The sequence below is a fragment of the Phoca vitulina genome, unplaced genomic scaffold (genome assembly GCF_004348235.1).
Source record: "Phoca vitulina isolate PV1807 unplaced genomic scaffold, GSC_HSeal_1.0 scaffold22, whole genome shotgun sequence".
NCBI lineage: Eukaryota > Metazoa > Chordata > Mammalia > Carnivora > Phocidae > Phoca > Phoca vitulina.
In genome coordinates this window covers 5,410,350-5,430,014 of record NW_022589725.1, presented here as the reverse complement: position 1 = coordinate 5,430,014, position 19,665 = coordinate 5,410,350, and the positions used below count along the sequence as shown (strand labels likewise).

At 49.9% G+C, this 19,665-nt stretch overlaps 1 protein-coding gene across 2 annotated transcripts in view; it reads right to left on the bottom strand.

The window, feature by feature from the left end:
* Nucleotides 1–920: 920 nt before the first annotated feature.
* CHD6 (chromodomain helicase DNA binding protein 6) overlaps nucleotides 921–19,665 on the bottom strand; it is a 191,225-nt gene continuing 172,480 nt past the window's right edge. For both annotated transcript variants that reach the window (XM_032419783.1, XM_032419784.1), the window contains 7 exons: nucleotides 17,069–18,646; nucleotides 13,897–14,048; nucleotides 13,324–13,530; nucleotides 11,708–12,160; nucleotides 9,664–9,855; nucleotides 8,543–8,662; nucleotides 921–2,146 (listed from right to left, as the gene is read on the bottom strand). In XM_032419783.1, the coding sequence (XP_032275674.1) occupies nucleotides 1,250–2,146; nucleotides 8,543–8,662; nucleotides 9,664–9,855; nucleotides 11,708–12,160; nucleotides 13,324–13,530; nucleotides 13,897–14,048; nucleotides 17,069–18,646 (3,599 nt within the window). In that variant the 3' untranslated portion in view covers nucleotides 921–1,249. The remainder of the gene's footprint in view (nucleotides 2,147–8,542; nucleotides 8,663–9,663; nucleotides 9,856–11,707; nucleotides 12,161–13,323; nucleotides 13,531–13,896; nucleotides 14,049–17,068; nucleotides 18,647–19,665) is intronic.

The following is a 19,665-nucleotide window of genomic DNA, read 5'->3' as shown; positions in this document are numbered from 1 at the left end:
GTGAACTGTCGATAAAGAATAAGACCCTCAGGAGGGATGGAACACAAGTGGGAAGGGACAGAAAGAGGGATGAGGGCCCCTCAGGCAGGGGCTTTCCGAGTGAGGAAGAAGGGAAAACGATGTTAACCTGCAACGGTCTCGGCTAACGTGATTTGGAATCTGGGTCCAACTGCAAAATGGAAACCGAAGAGAGAAAAAAACGGAGAGGAGAAACAAACGTTCACAGTCGTTTTATAAAAGGTGGCACACACATGTTCTGACAACCTCAAATAATTCTGACGAAGGGACTAGCAAGGTGTAAAAGTGTTGAGTGATGAGACTCTCCCAGGCTCCAGAAAGAGCCTTATTCTTGGTGAAGGGAAGCACAAGGTAAAAACCCGTTAGGGCCCTGGTAGCGGCCGGAGAGATTCTTGAGAACGAGGTGAGCAGATGCTAGCCGTGTGCTTATGAGCAGCGTGCGGCCCCACGGAGGGCGAGCCCCTCGCCCGCCCCCACTGCCGGCAGGAAATCTGGGTGTGTAAAGCTTTTTCATACTGAGAGTGATCCTTTAACTTGGGGGAGAGAGCACACACATGTATAAAATAATGCCTAGTTAGTATTTCTTCTTGCTGCACGTGTCTGAAAAACCATGAAGGGGGATGTCCTGTTACTACCAGTAAGGTTTTGTTTTATAAAGAAATGAATATATATGCATTTTCAACCATTAGTTATATACTTCTGTCTATACTACTCATTTAGTCATCATGATAAAATAGGGAAATATTTGAACTAAAAAATATGCACCAGCACTTCCTTTTTCTGTGCTTTTTGGTTTCCCCATTACATGCTTCCCATTCAACACAGCTCATGGAAAAAAAGAGCTCCTCATGGTCTCTGTTCTTCGGCCCTTTGATGGTAAATCCCTAGACAGCTTTCTTTTGCCATTGTCCCTCCTCAAATAAGGGGGAAACTTGGAGAAGTGGGGGGGGGGGGGCATGTCACCAAGTGCTGTATCAGCTACGGCTGCTGGAATGAACCACTGGGTAACAGAATGAGCATTCGGTGCCTCCTACACTGGGTCGACGACACTCAGCTAACGAAGTGGCAAGACCCTGCGACTATTAACATCTGTGACCACAGTTCTCAGAAAATTAGGTAGGTAATATTACTTATGGAAACACAGGTTCTTATGAAGGTGAAGTGAGGAAGTAACAAACCTTTATGGGATAAGAAACTTACAAGTCACAATCATTTCTTAAATGAAAAAGTTCTAATTGGTGTCACTGTTAGAGTCTTTGAGGCCCCCTTCCCTGGCCTGGGCCGCATGTTCTCTATCTGGGGGCCCGGGGGTCCTGGATTCGGGGCAGTTCTGATCGCTGCCTGGCTCCTTTTCGGACCCGGGAGCGGGCTCGGGGTTGGGGTTCAGGCTGTCCCCTTTTGTTTTCTTCTTCTTCCTCTTCTGGCTCTCCAGACCTGTCACTTCCGAGTGTCTGGCCTGCTGCACTGCGGGCAGAGCCATGCCCATGCCAGGGGAAAGAAACATGGATGGGTAAATGAGTCCAGGAGACACTCCTGGGATGAGAAATGGGTTAAAAGCCACAGGACTACTGGTGGTTATTGCAGGTTCGGACTGATCAGAAAATGGACCAGGACCAGGCTTGTCTTCAGCCAACGTGTCCGACTTTACATCATGGCTACTTGGCTTGTCCTCTACAGTCTTTTCGGGCGCCGATGGACCACTTTTTGTTGTGCTTGACAGAGGCGCTGGAGCGGTGGAGGTGCAGGCGGTCGCCATGGGCGCGTTGAGGAGGCCCCCGAGGCCAAACATCTGGGGCACTGCAGCCATTCCTGGCAGCACCATGGGCAGCATGCTCAGGGTGCTTCTGGACTCCTCCCCTGCGGGCACGGCAGCAAAGCCCGCCGGCAGCCCCACCAGGCCCGTGAGGGGGATGCCCGGCATGTTTCTCATGTTCTGGAGCCCTACCAGGTCCATCCCAGCGATCAGTCCGTTCATGAACAGTGGCCCCATCCCCGAGGGAGAGTCCGCCGCGAGGGCAGGAGCCTTCAGGAGCTCGCTCCGAGGCCGCCGCCCCCTTCTGCGGGGGCCTGCATCTCGAAGAACAGGCTCGGCCAGGGTGTGATTGAACTTGTTTTCTGGGAGAAACCCCTGAAAAAGGACAAAGAAACACAAGAGGCTGAAGGTTACTGGATGGCGGGTGATGGGCTGGGGAGGAAGACCAGGCTTCTGCACTGGCCTATCCTGTCCTGGCCACACGAAGGTCCCGAGTGGGGGCCCCCTGCCTACCTGCCTTGCCAGCTCTCACCTGACCATCTGAAGTCACTCTCTCGGAGGCCGAGAGCCACCAACCACCACATGCAGGCGGCATCCGTCCTGGAGAAACTTGTCAGAGCGCTGGGAGCTAGAACCCCGCTAAGGACACCCACGTCTTAGTTGAGACTTGTGGCTGTGAACCCTTGACCAAACCGAGCATTCATCTTCCTCAAGACACGGGAAGGTTTTCAACGGAAGCTGGGAGACAGGGCTTTGCAGCAGTGGGACCTGAATCTTGGTCCTGACCCCATAACTAGCTATGGGACTTGGGCCCCATCAGTTAGCCTCTCAGAGCTCTGGTTGGAAAGGACATGACACCTATCTGGCAGTTACCGACAACGAAGTGTGTAAGACCTTACCCGGTCCACGGGAAGAAGTGCTCGTGGAAGGGAGGCTGGTAACTGTGCGCACCCCACTCCCTCTGGGTCCTAAGCTCCTGGAGGACAACCACTCAGACACCGAACAGAGGGCCTACTGCGCGCCGAGGGCACAAGGGCACTCCTGAACGGTGCCGGGGAAATGCATCACAGTAAGTGACGTGCTGGGTTCCCTTAAGGGAGACCACCTAGTTTTGCTCTCATTAGAGGGCTGTGTTGCGCCCGTTTTCCTGCCTGTCCCTTTCCCGCGGACGGGCCCCTGCACAGAAGCAGGAGGTGGGAGGGCCCAACAGGGCTAAGACCTCCAGGGCTAAGTGCCACGCGGCCTGAACTGTGACCGCACCTGGGGCGCACGGCCAGGCCGGCACGCGGGTCACCGGCACCGCGCATGCGCACACTGCACCCCCGCCTCCGTAGACGGCTCGCTGGAGTCGGGGAGCCTGCCGCTTCCCCAGTATCAGGGAGCCGCAGGCCGCGGGGTGGAGGGAGTGCGCCAGCCTGGCAGTGGGCTTGCTGCAGCCTCCTCGCTCCTTCCCTGGTGCCTGTGGCTCAGGAGCCCTGCGGGGCCACGAGGACGCACCCGCACGAGCTGGGGAGCCTGCTTGCGGGGAGAGAATGAAACCACCGCTGCGATCACAATGTCTCTAACTCGGAATCTGCTTCCAAAATGGCGGGAATGGTCTATCAAGAGAAATGCTTTCCCCAGAGAAAGAGCGTGACTTCTCTCGGGACCGTGCCCGAAAGCCCCACCCCCTCTCCTTCCCGCGGCCCTCCACTCCTCCCTGCTGTCATTCGGCTCATCAAGGAGGTGTGTGTCCACGGCGTCCGAGGCGCACTATCCTAACCACTGCTGTTGTGCACTCTCGGTCTTCTTTGTACAGAGGACCATAAAGAAAAAGCCCTTCCCTGTGGATCCTTGAAGTCCTCTCTCTTCCTCCTCACGGTTCCTGTTACAAAGCTGGTGTTAATTCCACCACCTTCCCTTTGATCACGGCAATGGTGACGCCCAAGATGTTCAGAGTGGCCACGGGGGGATCCATAACCCTGCGTTTGCCCTGGGGATGCACGTCCCCGTCGGGGCTGGAATGTGGAAACGGGGACGGGCCCCTGCACAGAAGCAGGAGCCGGGAGGGCCCAACAGTGAGGCTGCCGGTGCTGCTGACGCTGGAGCCCATGCTTCCCTACAGCTGCGTCTGCTGCCTTTTCAGGATTCTCCGCCGTTCGTATCAACGCCTTCCCTCCCTGCAAGTCTGGAGCAGGGAGAGGGGATGCGGCAAGACACAGCTGAGACTCCACCAGCTTACTGGGAGGCTCAGACGCAGGGACCCAGCTGCAGTCCTTAACTGAGCATACTTGGGAGCCAGAAGGCAGGTGCAGGTCACACCAAGAGACTGCCGAAGGGCCAGAAAAACACTTTTATTAGGGCCGGAGTGCTAAAGGAGACAGGAAGTCAGGGAGTCCACGGGTAAGACTTAAGGGCTGAGACTGGCAGCCAAGCCTGAGAACAGGTAAGAGTTGGCTCTTCACACCCTTCCTAAGTACTCCCACTTTGGACTTTAATCCAGGAGCTCTGGCATCTCCATTCAGCTCACGGCCTCTCTTCTCCCTGTTAAAGAAGTCTAATCCCTAGAATCCAACACATCTCTGCTCAAAGGGCAGATGTGGTAGGATGGGGCTGGTGGGTAACATGGGTTCAGGCTCTCTGTGAGCACACGTGGGGTGGCAGCTGGGAAGGGAAGCATGGGGCCCACGCTCGTGGCAGCCTGGGCAGTATGGGAAACTGGCGACCGGTGGCCATCACAGAGGGGGGGTGGGGAAAGGGACAGCAGCGGCAGCAACGACAGCACCACTCAATGTGCTTTTACCCTGGGTCAGGCAGATGCCAAGGGCTCCGTCTGCATTATCTCAGTTAGCGATCCCACCAACCCCATGGAGTCAGTACAACCATCACAGCCATTTTATAAAGAATTTAAAGATTTGTAGACACGTGAAAAACGAGTATTTGAATGTTCCCAAGTCCCCAAGAATTATGTCATTTTTGAAGCTCTCTATCTGTCCTTCAATGTTCTAAAGAATATTCAAGAAAAACCAGATCATGGGCAAAAAGCTTTATGATGGTCGACTAAGAAAACTCTTCTCAAAAAGCCTTGGTTTAGAATAGCAGACTGGCGGGACATGTGATTCTGTCATGTTTTGTGCCCATTCTTTCTCACAAAGTGAGAGAAGGAGGGATCTGCCCCGGGGCACAGCTGCGCAGGGAAGAGCAGACCCTGTGTCACACCACACCACATGGGATGGCGCCTGCTCTTCGCGGGGCAGCCGCTCACTCTGGCTCTGGGGATGATCACTTCGGGAGCACTTCCTGCCTGGTTCCTATTTCTGAAGAGAGAGTAGAGCTTGATGGACTGGGGCCAGATTAAAAGCAGAACTTCTGATGCACACCACCTCAGCCCAGGGCCCCAGCCAGGGGAGCCCCAACAGGACCACTGGGCTTTTCCAACACCTCTTCCCTGTAGCCCACCCACAGCCAAGAGCCAGGGAAAGGTGCCGGGGTGTGTCTTTTTCCTTTATACCCACAAAGTTCCTTCATAACTCTCCAGTGGGGAGGGTGTGTTTAGAAGTCTTTCTGTTGGGAAGCAAACCCAGGGCTTGATGAACAATGCCTCTATCTTCTTTTCAAACATCTTGCTATAAATCAGATGTTCTTTAACATACTTTGAGTTCATCAGGGCATCTAGGGCTAGATTGCTCATCAAGACCAGCCTGCATCCCGCAGGAATCTTCGACATACTCCTCAGGTATCAGAATGTCCAGAAGCATCCCTTTCCTGCCCTTATTGTGAGCCTCTGATGTAGAGTGCTGAGCCCTCTCAGAACCGGGAACCTGCCAAGGAGGCATTCAGATTGGAAGAGCAGCGGCGGAAAGGTCCCGGGGGTAAAGAGAATAGCTCCTCATCTACAGCAACACCAAGAGGGGTGCTGGCAGAGGAAGTCGGATCTTACCACTTCCTGTGGGAGCAAGAGTCCCTCTAGCCGCTCAGCTGCTGCCCACCCCATCAGGTGCCCCTCCCAGCAGCTCAGCGACCACACACAGCGGCCAAGTTGGGATGTGGCAGCTCTCCCTCCTGGTAATTATACCCTGAGAGCAAACCTGCTTCCTCTTCCAGGGGAAGCCTGGGGAGAGGGCAAGGAGAGCAAGGAAAAGGAGAGTCAGATGTTAAGCAACACTGGAGGCAAATCTGCTTTTCCAGATGATTACATGGGCATTCCAACTCAAGAAGACATCTTCACCAACACAGGGTAGCATTTATTCCAAAGCCTATGGATTCCAGCTCTCAAACTTAACTCCTGGGTAGAGGCAGAGAAGAAGGTGGTGACCAAAACTTCCCTACTCTGCCCAGGAAGGCTCGGAGATTTAGCCAACAAACATTCACTGAGTGAAGAGAGACCTAACAATGAAAGAAGGAGGTGTGTGTGGTAATGAAGTCAAAATTCCTAAACACAAAATAAAACAAAAACTAGCTTTTCTAAAAGACATTTTTTGGGGGGTGCCTGAGTGGCTCAGTCCATTGAGCATCTGCCTTTGGCTTGGGTCATGATCCTGGAGTCCCAGGATTGAGCCCCATGTCAGGCTTGGAGCTGCTTCTCCCTCTGCTCCTCCCCTCTTCTCAAGCTCTCTCTCTCACTCGCTCACTCTCTCAAATAAATGAATAAAATCTTAAAAAAAAAAAAAAAGACATTTTTGGGACAACTGGGGAAATCTGAATGTGGACTAAATATTAAATATTGTTAATATTCCCATGTGTGATAGTGGTAATAGTTATGTAGGAAAATATTCTTAGGAGGCACACACTGAAGTATTTAGGGGTGACGGGTCATCTCTGCAAGTTACTGTCCAATGGCTCAACAAGAAACAAACAAAACCTACACACACATCTATGAAACAAATGTAACTTCCATCCACATGTGCACGTGCCCACACACATCTCACGAGCGACCACTATGTACTGGCCGTCCTGGAAGCTGAGTCCCACAGCCTCACTCTAGCCCGTGGAGCTCACCCAGCTGAGCCACAGCACACGCAGCCGAAGGGGAGGAGGGAAGGAAGAGGTTTCTTGATCTGAATCTGTTTCCAGAAGCGGGGTGAGGGGGTGGGGGGGTGTCTCCATGGGAGAATGAGCGCAGCATACCCGAGAGGGCTCCTGTCCCAGCAGGAGCTGTGGGAGACGGGTCCTCCTGGAATCAAGCAGTGTTGTGGTCTGGGCCGTGCTGGCTCTTCCCCACTGGGGAGGCCGGGCAGCCCTGAGGACCAGGTGGACAAGGGCTTCCTCGTCTTGCCTTACTGCAGGACAAGGGCCTCCGAGGCAGGGACTGTGTTTATTTAACAAAGGAGGGAAAGTGCATCTCTGGTAAAAGGCTGGCTTGCGAGAACAGCTTAGAAATGGGTTTTCTGGCAAGGGATCAGCGTCTGTAGGAGAGTGAACATTAATTTCCAGAGAACATGAGGGAAATTGTTAGACATGTAGAAAGGAGGAGGAAACCATGTGGTTTTTCTGACATGTCTCTACAGCAAGAGCTCAGAGGCTACAACAAAGCAAGGACCGGGGTCTCTCCTGGATGACTTTTACGTGACAGCGTGTGCGGAAACGTGGGGAGAAGGTGGGGAGGCGGCCTGAGGGCTGGAGAAAGTCAGTCGGGCTAAGGACTACAGCTGCATCAGTGTGCACAGCATAAGTGGGTCTAGGAAAAGGGGTGGTAGAGACACTTTCTGACAATAAAGCAAGAGAGGGGCAAAAGGGCAGCTTTTCCAGTGTGATGAGCTTTCTAACAAGCAGCCAACCTTGGGACGGGGCCCCGGCCCCATTCCTGGAGTGGCTGTGGTGGGGGATGGGGATGAGGGAGAGCAGTTTTGTCTGCAGAGCTGCTAGAACAATCCACTAGGTGACAACATCAGTCACAGACTCCTTGAAAACATTAACAATTTTCTTCTGCAAAAGGAGCAAATGACTAGGGTGGGTGGTCTTCTGGAGCTGAAAAAGAAATCACATCCAGGCAGTCCCACTAAGAGGGGGATTCACACCCAAGGAAATCTGCAGCTGGCAGAGCCTCGAAGAGAAGGCATTCAGGAAAGCCTGTGCATTTAGGGGGGCAACCCGAGAAGGAGAGATGCCCATGAGGCTCTTCAGAGGCTCCCTGTTTGGGGAGGACGCACTTTTAGGAGGTTAAAAGCACATTTACGTATAATTTGCCCAAGCCTGACACATTTTCAGGTTGAAATGTTATTACTGCCCCCTAGAGGTTATGACTTTTCTATTCCAAATCCGTCCTCCTCTGTGAACTATAATTAACTCAGATGCGTTGGACTACAACTATTTCACAGATGTCCTTTGAAGTCTCTTCCAGGCTCAGGATTCTATATGAGGAGAAGGGCGGTGCTTGGAGTCAGCTGTTTTTCATTGCCAGTGAGGATGGGACTAGGAGGAAATGTCTTAAATGGAAATTTCCAATAATGACATTTGTTAACTCTAGAAAGAGACTCCTGATAGGGGTTCAGGTATATTTCCCTGAACTCTCTACACTGTAATGGGATGGGGGGCGGGCGGCGGATATCAGGTTTTGGAAATGGTTTAAGTACAAATTTAAACCAAAAGTTTTGGTGGTAAAGGTTGAAAACAAATGACTACGGGAAGTCCTACTGCTGCTCAAGAGGCCCCAGTACCAGTTAATGCTCCTTATCAACTTCCCGTGCTGGCCTCGTCCTCTGAGAAGACATAGCCTGGCTCCCCACTTCCCAGCTGGAGCTTTCCCTGAGTCTGCAAGGCTTGACTTCACTGGGACACGTCCCTCTTCCTTACCCTTAGTCCTGGCTCCTTGGGGACAGCGGGAACCCTCTCTTCCCCACTCAGGGAGTTGACGTCTAATTTTCCAGGTTCCTTACAGCGTGGCCTCCTCTGCTTTGGTTTGTCTGAAAAATTCTAGGAGGCAAATGGAAACCAACATTACAAAACATCCTGTCACAGACTCTTCTGATGAGGGTGGTGCTTTTCAGCTAGTTTTGCTCCTCTCTCATTAATGGCCCTCCGTACAGGACCCCGTCAGGGTAGGTTGACAAAGGACAGTGCTACTGGGCCCTGACCTAGGTTTTCTTTAAACAATGACGTTCCTGCAGCAAGCTGGAGAACAGGTTGTGTGGGCCCCTTGGGTCAGACTGGAGCTGGCCCAGCGGTCTCTCAGTGTACTGCTTACTCCCTGGCCTTCTCCTCCTCCTCATTCCCCAGATTCTCTCTCTGCTGCTACCTATCTGGCAGGCTTTGTCTCTCTTTGGAGGGTATGCATCTGTGAATGCGTTCTCCTCCTCTTCTTCTGAGCTCTCTACCTCCACATCTTATTAGTTAGATGTACCCAGGACAAAGATGGTGGTGGGGTAGGTGAGCACATGAGAAAAGAAACACCAAGAAGAGACATCAGTGCTAAGGAGCCCTCTTCTACAGATTTCTAATCTGAAGGATCTCGGGCAAAGGCAGTAAGAGGACTTGAAGGAAGAGTTGCAAAGGTGTAACTCAAACTAAGAACAGACACCCTTCCCTACAAAGCGGTAATGTATTAACTTGGAAAGAATACACAGGAACACATGCCCGAAGTGGCAGTGTTTATGCAAACTAAAGATTTCTCTGTGCACTTAGGATCTTGTGTGGTAATTCTGGGGGGAAAAGGGGGGCTGAGCTTAGGAAAGTCCTGCCCTCATAAGATTTTACACAACTTGGCACCGTATTCTGACATGGGCTGTGATTTCTGTTACTAGAAAACTTCATCACAATTTAAACTAAAAGACAAAAACCCAAACTTGAAAATGATGTTCTCCGTTGATGCAGATCTCTGTCAGATTTCCTGGCCTCCCCGAGCACGCTCCTTAGCAAACACAGCAGCAAGTCAGCAGGAAGGACATGGCAGTGTCAGCCAGCACGACAATACTCACTGCTCCAAAACCGGGGACCTCTAAGGAGTAGTCGGCCTGCTGCCTCAGCCAGTCAAGCAGACTCTTGCTGGGAATGGCTTTCTCCGCCTGGCTGCCGGCTGCTGGGGCTGGCTCGGGGGCCGAAGTGGCAGCCACTGGCCCTTCAGGGTGTGAGGTGTTCGGGGGGGCCTGCCCTGGGTCTTCATGGACTTCCTGGACGAAAGAGAAACAAGTATGTGCAGTTAAGCATGACAGAATGAAAACCAGTTTCTGAAAGGAAAACATATTCTCTGTACCTTCCCATCCGTTTCCACCTGAGTATTACTATGCTGGGGTACTTGAGTAAGAATCCTTCACACTAGGGGCGCCTGGGTGGCTCAGTCGTTGGGTGTCTGCCTTCGGCTCAGGTCGTGATCCCAGGGTCCTGGGATCAAGCCCTGCATCCGGCTCCCTGCTCTACAGGACCCTGCTTCTCCCTCTCCCACTCCCCCCTGCTTGTGTTCCCTCTCTCGCTTTGTTTCTGTCAAATAAATAAATAAAATCTTTAAAAAATAAAGAATCCTTCACACTACTGACCCACACATGGGCTCCTGCATGTGCTGGCGTTCCCTCTACCTGATGCTCCTCTCCCCTTCTTGTCTACTTGGTGACCTTTAATTCCATCTTGTCTGCTCAGGTTGTGTTACCTCCTTTGTCACCGTCACGGACAGTTCCAGGCCACTCCACTCCCTGCACACCGCCCCCCCCGCCCCGCCCCGCTCCCGCCCCATTCACAGATTTTCCAACACCAGGAAATGCCACACTGCAATATACTTACCTGCCTCTCCCTCTATAGGTGGAATGCCTGTCTTACTCATCTCTGTATTCCCAATGCCTATGACAGGGTCTACAAAGTACAATGTGGTGCTAAATAAATGTTTGCATAATACATTTTTAAAAATACTCTATGATCACTACAGAGAAACTATGGCTTTGCACTTCTAAAAAATGAGACAACTGTCTTAAAAGCTTGCAGGATTGGGAGGGGAAAGAACCTGTCACTTCAGCCTCCCAAATTATATAGGAAGTCTAAGAGGAAGACAAAACTTTTAAAATATACCAAACAACAGAGCTTAATAATAAAGCTCTTAGGTGCCAGCGAACAAAGTCTTTGGTTTGGTTCCCTGACCTGCCACTTTACTGGATAATCTTGGGCAAATTATTCAATGCTTATTAGCCTCAGTTTCCTCATCTATAAAATTGGAGTAGTAACAGCGCCTTCACAGAGTTGTGAAGATCAAACAGGACAGTCACACTAAAACCTGAACACAGTGCCTGGCACGTGTCAAGCACTCAATGAATACTGGTTATTATTATTCCTTTTAAAATAAGAAAACATGAAATGTGACTCCTGTTTTGGAGCTTGAAATTCAGTAAATGAGAAAAAACAAAACACAAAGGGAAGTCAGCTGTCTTTGCCACATGAAGCAAAGTCTGAGGGGATCTCTCTCGGCCAGGCATACAGCTTCTAACGCTGTCTGTTGTTTACAATGACCTCCTCTGGGTTGCGGGCGTCTTGGCGTGATGCTGGTGAAGCCCTCTGGGGGAGATGCTACAGGCCCCCTTCATAGGGGAGCACAGTGAGGCACGGGGGCATGCCCCACGTAGCCCAGAAGGTCAAGTCGTAGAGCCAGGATCAACATTCAGGATCCTGACCCCTGTTCCTTCTCCTGAACCCCAGCTCCTGGAAAACCCACTAACCCCGAGTACCACTGCCACAAACCCAACCTGCTGCTTTGCTTTACTCAATCACCAGCAGCTCTTCCGAAACACTGGAGGGTCTGGGCTGTTTGTATTTGGCAAGACCCCTGGCTCATATCTTCAGGTTGCATGCAGGTGAAGGGCCTGTAATGGATTAAACTTGTTTCTAGAAAAGACTGAGGGCAACTTATAACAAGAGAAACTAAGTAGGACATTTGAAATAGTGATAAAAGAGCCACAGATTAAAAAATCGTGTGTCTGAGGAAAGGTTTATTACTCAGAGTGGAAAGGTCAGGGTTTTTACCTAATGGTCTCATATACCCACCAAGATTCCTGCCTGAAGTGTCTGCTCCTTCAAAAAGATGAGGTCCATCCCTCCTTCAACATGTTTCCGTCTCCCCCTCCGCCTCCTTGTGGCAGCGTCATCTCTTCTGAGGCTTCCATTGACAATCTGTCCCGTCACTGGATGGATCAGGCCGGCTTGCAGAATCCCAGACAAGTCCATGCCAAGAGCTCCTTGAAGTGAACCAATAGCCCCGATCTTAGGGGTGCTGGCGCTCACTGGGAAAGGAGACGTGGCTCCCGGGGACCCCTCTGACGTGCAGGAGAGATCTATTGCGGATTCCCCGTGCCAGCCATTGAGGACGATGGGGGGGTGCCCGTGGGTAGCAGAGAACTGTTCCAGGCTCCGGGCCTTTGCATCCCTCTCCACCTCAAACTCATAGGGACGTCTGTGCTTCTGGTCATCCTTTGTGAATACTGGAGCCAGGAAGGTCTCCTGCAAACACACACATGGAGGTTTGAATGCCACTTTTGTGGCTGAACGGCAGCTCCTTCTCCAGCCCTGACTTCCTTGGGCCTGGCAGGATTCCTAATCAATTCTTAGACGTTTTTCTACTCAAGCCTTCTCAAACTTTAGCACCAAATAACCTGGATAGTTTGTTTTTTAAAAGATTTTATTTATTTGAGAGAGGGGAAGAGCATGAGTGATGGGCAGGCAGAGGTAGAGGGAGAAGCAGGCTCCCCGCTGAGCAGGGAGCCTGATGTGGGGCTCCATCCCAGGACATGACCTGAGCCGAAGGCAGATGCTTAACCGACTGAGCCACCCAGGCGCCCTCACCTGGATAGCTTCTTAAAATGTCAGTCCCACTTCAGTTGGCCTGAGACTCTGTGTGCCTAACAGGTTTCCAGGTGCTGCTAACGCTGCTGGTCCAGGAAGTACCCCTGGAGTTGCAAGACTGTAATCCAGGGAATCAACCTCAGATGTACATCAGAATCCATTGGAAAAATTTAAAAAAGGCAGTGTGCTAACAATGTACCTCAAATTAAAGTTGAGTTATAAGCCTGAGTTTATAAAACCCATTCCCTGATCTCCCTAATTTCTATCAGCTGCCATCATTCTCACGGTCTTCCAAGTACGGAACACGTTGATCCATTCACGCCTCCCTCTCCTAGTATGTTTATGAGTCATCAGGTCATGCCTGCCAACATCTGCCCCCTTCCCTTTGTTTGTACCCACTCTGGCACTAACCTGGTCTAGGACCTCATCTCTTCATCAGATCCCCACTTGGCCTCCCAGCCTCTGGCCCTCTTCTTTCTCGACCCTCCTCTCCCAAGAACCTGCCCACCACCCCAGCCGAGCTGTAAAACCCTGCTTTCATCATGCACTTCCCTGCTCCAAAATTTTAGTAGCTCCCTGCTGCCTACAGGATAAAATCTAAGTTCTTCAATTAATACCAGTGACTTTACAGAAAGAAAAGAAAAAAAAAAAAGAGAAAAACCAAAAGCAGAAAGAGAGAAAGAAAGAAAGAAGGAAAGAGAGAAAAAAGAAAAAAACCCTATCCATTCAGTAAGTATTTGCTGAATGAAATGACTCAACTGAGAAGTGCAAAGCATCGTTCACTGCTCGTGTCACAGCCGACGCGGCGCTCGGGGCCTCACCTTCTGGATCGGGGCCACCAACGCCGCCCCACTGCTGAAGCCGAGTTCGGTCGCTTCTGGCTCCGAGAGGCTCCCCCGAGAACCAGTACTGCTGCTTAACACCGGTGGGGGCAGGGTGCCCGAGGGCTCGTACTGCGGGCCGGACGGCCACTTCCCCTTTAACACCACGTGGCAGATATTATCCAGGCGGTTGATTATCACGCGATCCTATAAAAAAGACCAAACGCTCTGAGGAGTAAGCACCAAGCTACCCAAATTCTCAAAGTCCCTAGAGACCAAATGTCACGTTTTCTAACCAGAAGGAGTTGATTAGAAAAAAAGCACTCAGATGTACTCACTTTACAAGTCTTAAAATAAGTTCTATGGTCTGGACAATGAAAATTAAAATTAAAGCCATGGTGCTTTAAATACGAAGACAGTTTTATCTTATGGTCGAGTGTGTATTTCTTTAATGTTCATATGTGACATTACTAATACCTTTTCAAGATATTAGACATTTCTCTGAGCTTATACTCAGAAATACTCTACAAGCTGAGAATGCTTTGGGTAGAGAATGCATGCTCTGGGGAGTACCTTTGGCCACTCAGAGAAGGAAAAGAGGGTCTTCTCCTGGAGCAGCTGAGCAATGGTGGGAGCCCGAACCTCCTGCAGGTCATCCCCAAGGTCTCCTGCAATGCCTGATGTCGAGCTTTTGCTCTCCTCTTCAGAATATTTCCCTGGGTAATCTGCAAAGAAGGGTTTAAAAAATTAATCCGGTACTTGGGAGACAGTAATGATCTGAATGATTAAGACACCTGATCTGTCTTTTCAAAAAATTAGCCCATTCTGTGCTAACTTATTTGAAATTGAACATTAATTAGCATGCTATTTCCAGAAGAACCCTATCAGTTAAGCCATAAATGCAGATCCTTTCTCTAGGGCTATCCATGCAAGTCATGTGATAATTCTGCATCCACACACCAACAAAAACAACAAAAGAAAAGAGGAGATTGTCCTGTGTATCCAAGATTGAGAGTAGAATGAGCACCGAGAGGCTTGTAAATGTGGTGTAGCTGACAAAAGGAAATTGAACATTATAATACTAATACATTTGAAGGCAGTCTTTGAAACGTAACACAGCAAGATGCTGATGTTAATGACGATGGATGAAAAGTCCTGAAACTTACAACAAAGGTAAAATAGACCTGCTTCATGTCAAAAATGATGCAAAGAAACCTAGAACATTTAGATTACTTCATTAATGGAAAAAAATGGAAATGCAACTCATTCTTTTATGTTTCAGTGATGAAAGTTTATTATCAATGTGAAATGGATCTTTAAAGACCCACTTACTGGTAAGGGAGGGAATGACAGGGAATGAACACAGGGTAGCAAAACGTCCAGTGCAGGAAAAGTGGTGAGCTTCTTTTCTTGTGAAATGACAAGGAATGTCGATCCTTTGAAATGTGGAGATTTCACTTGTGACTGTGCACCAAGCCTAGGAGCTGCAGGGACCTCTCACCATGAACAGGACCTTGCTAGGTCAGTGGATTCAAGGATATACAAGACAGATTTGGCCCTGACCCTCAGACTCTTAACGGTTTCATGGGGGAAAGACAGTCAAGAAAACAGTAATAATAAATGAATATAACTAGAGGGGCGCCTGGGTGGCTCAGTCGTTAAGCATCTGCCTTCGGTTCAGGTCATGACCCCAGGGTCTTGGGATGGACCCCGCATCGGGCTCCCTGCTCTGTGGGAAGCCAGCTTCTCCCTCTCCCACTCCCCCTGCTTGTGTTCCCTCTCTCACTGTCTCTCTCTGTCAAAAAATAAATAAAATCTTAAAAAAAAAAATAAATAAATACAACTATAAACAGTGGCAAGTGCTATAAAAAGAAACAAGCTGTCATGATACGGAGTTAAGAGCTGGTGGAAGGGAGGGCTTCTCGAAGGAGAGAACACCAAGAAGAGGAGGACGATGGTTACTCTGGACGTGCTGAGGAACTAAAGAGACACTTCCAGGGGTAAAGTACAAAGATGAGGGTATAGGGTAGAATCATTTAGGTAATGCTGAATTCTGTAGGTCATGATAGAAAATTCGAATTTTACTCTATATCCAATGGGGAGCATCACTGAAAGGTTTCAAGCAGAGAGGCTGGATTTGAGTTTTAAGAAAAAGCAATGATGTGTGAGAGAAAACCCCGGACAAAGAGCCAGGAGACCTGGGGGCCTGCCCTGACACCTGTACCAATTACTGCTCCTTGACGGCAGACTTCCAGGTGCAGAAACAGACCAACCCCTCTGCCCCACCTGTTCCATGTCTCCTGTGTGTGGAGGACCCCCTCTGAGGTCTGCAAAAGCATTCTGAAAAGCGCTGGCACAAGGGGCCCACCCATGAGTGCGTGCGCCGCTCACCGAAGCTCGGCAAGCTGACACTGCGCAGGGCATTGATGGACAGATGTTCCTCCTCTAAGCCACATTCTTCTACACTCTGCACTCATTTCACTGCCTGGACTTCCAAAGACTATTTGGTGATTTTCCCCACAACAAGGCTCAAAAAACAACGTGGGTTTTTTAATCTAACACACAACGATCCTTTGTGGCCTAGGCTGAGGATGGACAAGGTCAGAGATGGGCTCGCCCTGGGTCAGCTGGGGCTACAAGTCGATTAAACTACTTTCAGTAGCCTCTCTGTCATTATCCTAGCTAGTGTGTAAATTTTAACTTGAGTTTGGAACCCGTCTCAAGGGAGTCACTAATCACAATGACTGAAATCAAAGGTGAGGGAGCTTACAATAAAAGGGAAGCTAGATCATGCAGGAAGCTTAGCTAAGCTCCCCTCCCTCTTTCCCTCTGTGATATAAAAGTCACTGTTGCAGAAGGAGAAGGCTGTGTCCGTCTACATCCCTGAGTACCTCACCCAGCATTAGGCCAGACACAAACAGGGACTTTGTCTTTTGTGGGGTTTTTCGGACAATAACAAGGATAAATAGAATGATTTTTGTTCACTCTAAAATGCCCTCTTGGGTCTGAAGAAGTAAAAACAACAGTAAAAAAGTTAAAAACCATTTCTTGTTGCTCAGAATCTCCAATCAAGGTATTTATATCCCTTCAAGGGGATATATGAGTCATTTAGACTCTTAACATTTAAAAAGTCCTCCTAACTTAAAGCCTTATCTAAGACTTCCCTTTTTAAAAAGCTCAAATGTATTTGTATTTTGGAGTTACCTGTAATTTTGTTATTTTTATTCCTGTTATTAAAATGAATCTAAACCAAATGCACCAACATTGACTCACAAGGTTTGGACAATGACAAGAATAAACAGCACCATCTTTTCTCACCTTAATAAAGATCACATTTATTTGTATTTTTGTGGAGTTCCTGAAAAATTAACTCCCCCCCTATAGAAAACTGCAGGTTCTTGACATTCCCAGGCTTTTCTACTTTAACCGCTTTGAAGGACTTCGCCTAGTGGAAGAACACGTTCCTTCCCCTTGACACCACATCTCGCATCTACCACAGAGAAAGCAGCACAGAAGCCCTGCCCAAACCACACGGCTAATGCAGCAAAGGTGCTACAGTTGTTTATAACATCCTCGATGTTCTAGAATGATCAGAGTTAAGCTCTTATCTCACTTTCAGACAAGGCCTGTGACCTTTGGTCTTAAACCACAGGGAAGGTGGGCAGGTGTGACTCCAAGCCGAGGACCCCTCCCCACCATGTGGGGACGGGCTCATCCAAAAGACCACGGGCCCCACAGCCTGTACCTTGAGCGTGGCCGTTCCCATCTCTGTCATAATCATCTTTACTCTCAAAATCCATGTCTTCGGACTTGAGCTCGCTGGCTTCTGGATACACAGCGAAACCTTTCTTCCCCTCAGCACTGTCCTTCCAAGGCTCTTTTAATAGCTCGTGCTTCCCCTGAGAGGGCTCTGCCGGAGGGGCAGGGGGCTCAGCCTCCACTGTGATACTATTGGTTGTGTTTTTGTACATGTCTGGGTTATAACCCTTGGGTTTCTCCACTTCAAACTCCTCGTTCTCGAGGCCACGCGTCCACCCCTCTGAGTGCTCGCAGTGACACAGACAGGCTGCTTGAGGAAATGCCCCCTGCAGTCCAGGGCTCTGGCTCATGGCCTCCAGGCTTCCTCTCTTGGCCTCCTCCACATGGAAGCCTCGGCTCTTTTCCCTCAGGATATCAGCAGTGGGCTCGGCTAGATGCACAACCTCCGGCCCCTGCCTCAGGCCTGCGGCCACGCCCACATTCTCCTCTTCATTCTCCTCCTCTTCCTCCTCCTCATCGCTGTGGTTCTGACTCAAAACCAATTTACTTTCTAAACTTTTGTTTTCTAATAAATCAATTAATTGCTGATCTGATGACAGGCTTCTTCTGGAGTCACAGACACTAAGATTGCACATATCTACAAACCCACTTTCATTTCCTTGATCCAAGGAAGGGGAAGCTAAGCATTTGGCTTCTAGCTGCCCAATGCTTTCAGGTCTCTGCCCCGTGTCACTGCAGAGCTCCCCTTCCCTCGAAAGAGACAGCAACAGATGTTTTCCATTTTTGATGTTCAACTGAGCTACTCCTGCTTCTAAGCTGTCCATAAAAGAGGGGCCTGCAGGTGTTTCTGCCTCGCAGCCACCAGGCTGCCAGTTCCCGTCCTCGCTGGCCGAGACGGCCAGAGCATCCCTTCTGGGTTCTGTCCTGGTAGTGCGGCTCTCCTGAAAAGAGCCTGGCTCCCGACTCAGGGCCTTCTTACCATACATCATGCCCTCCAAGGACTCAGGCAGCAGACGTTCATCGTGGGGGATGGAAATGACATCCTGAACTTTAGAAATAAAGTTTTCACAAGTCATGTCAGATAAACTGCCCGCAGGTGCAGCCGGATGATCATCTCTACCTTCTATTTTCACTAGATTCTCAGGCTCATTTTCACGGGGCTCTGAAGTCCTGCTCATCTGAGTGTATGTGAGAGATTCGTACAGTTTGGAGTTGGTCTGGTAAAGGCAACAGAGACTTTCTGGTGCCTGGGTGTCCGTGCTCTTGTGTTGGGCATAGTTTCTGTAGGCGTCCAGGAAGGACAGCTGGGGGTCGGTCATGACGTAATAGTCAGTGCGGTTCAGCCCATGTTTGGCGGTGCCGAGGAGCAGGTCTCGATCGTGCTTCCCACACTCCCACCAGACCGGGAGGTAGAGGCTGGGCCTGCAGAGCTGGAGGCGCTCGTGCAGCTGCGGACACCTCAGCACTTGCTCTCGGACCTTCCGCAGCAGTTCGATGCGGTACAGAGTTCTTGCGGCCCGTTCCTCAGTGATGGGTTCCACGTAGATGCTGGGATCTGGGGGACCTGGAAAGGCCAACACAGAGCCTATCACTGAAGGCAGCCCCAGGACACCTGCCACCCACCTGAGCCCCTGCGTCTCTGGTCTAACAGCTTAGCTCCCTGGTTCCCCAGCACACAGTCTGAGGTGCGTGTGCCCCTGACACCACGAAAAGCTACGAGAATGGAAGGTTTCTGTGAAACAAGGCCAGACCCAGTGAGGGTGAAAGAGGAGCACGAAAACTTCGGTTCTAGAAGGTAAGCGTTCATTCAGTAAGCATGTACTGTGCCCTCTACCTGAAGTACCGTACACGTGTCACTGAGCTCTCACAATGCTAGGCTGCAGCATCATTATCCCTGTTTAAAGGGTGAAGAAGGAGGCTCAGATATGCCAACTTGCTCAAGGTGGCAGAACCAGGATTGGAGGCCAGGTCTCATCAGTGGGACTGCAAGGCCCAGCTCCTTACGATCTATCCAGCTCCCGGGTTTTAACGAAAACACCCTAACCATGTCACACGGGGGCATGCTGCTGTCAGCCCAGGACCCACACTGGGTGGACTCCATGTTTGTTTTAGCTTTTCTACAATATAGTCAGATGAGCCACATCTAGTTTATCTACAAAGTGTGAGGCGGGAGAGGGACGAGGAGGAAGCTGCAGCATCTCAACCAGGAAGCAATTTCTCAGAAGGGGTCTCTACTGGATCAGGGCATGTTTAAAAGACAGCCACTTACTTTCTATAGTTACAAGTCAATACACGGGAAAATAGTTAAAAGTTCCTAAGATATAATCTAAGGAGGGAGCAAAGTTCACCACAGAATAAATCTCTGAGACTTAACAATACGTTGGAGAAGGTAATTAACAGTAGCCTCTCCTCTGTGAGATGTTAATCTGAATTTCAATTTTTGTTGACATTGCATCGTTTTGGGAGAGACATTTCATTTTATGAGGGTGGACCCAATGAACAGTTCATGAATTTGTAAAAACCCACTTGTCTTTACCTGAATTCTTCAGGTAGACTCTACTCTTATAATCAAGATTACCTGAA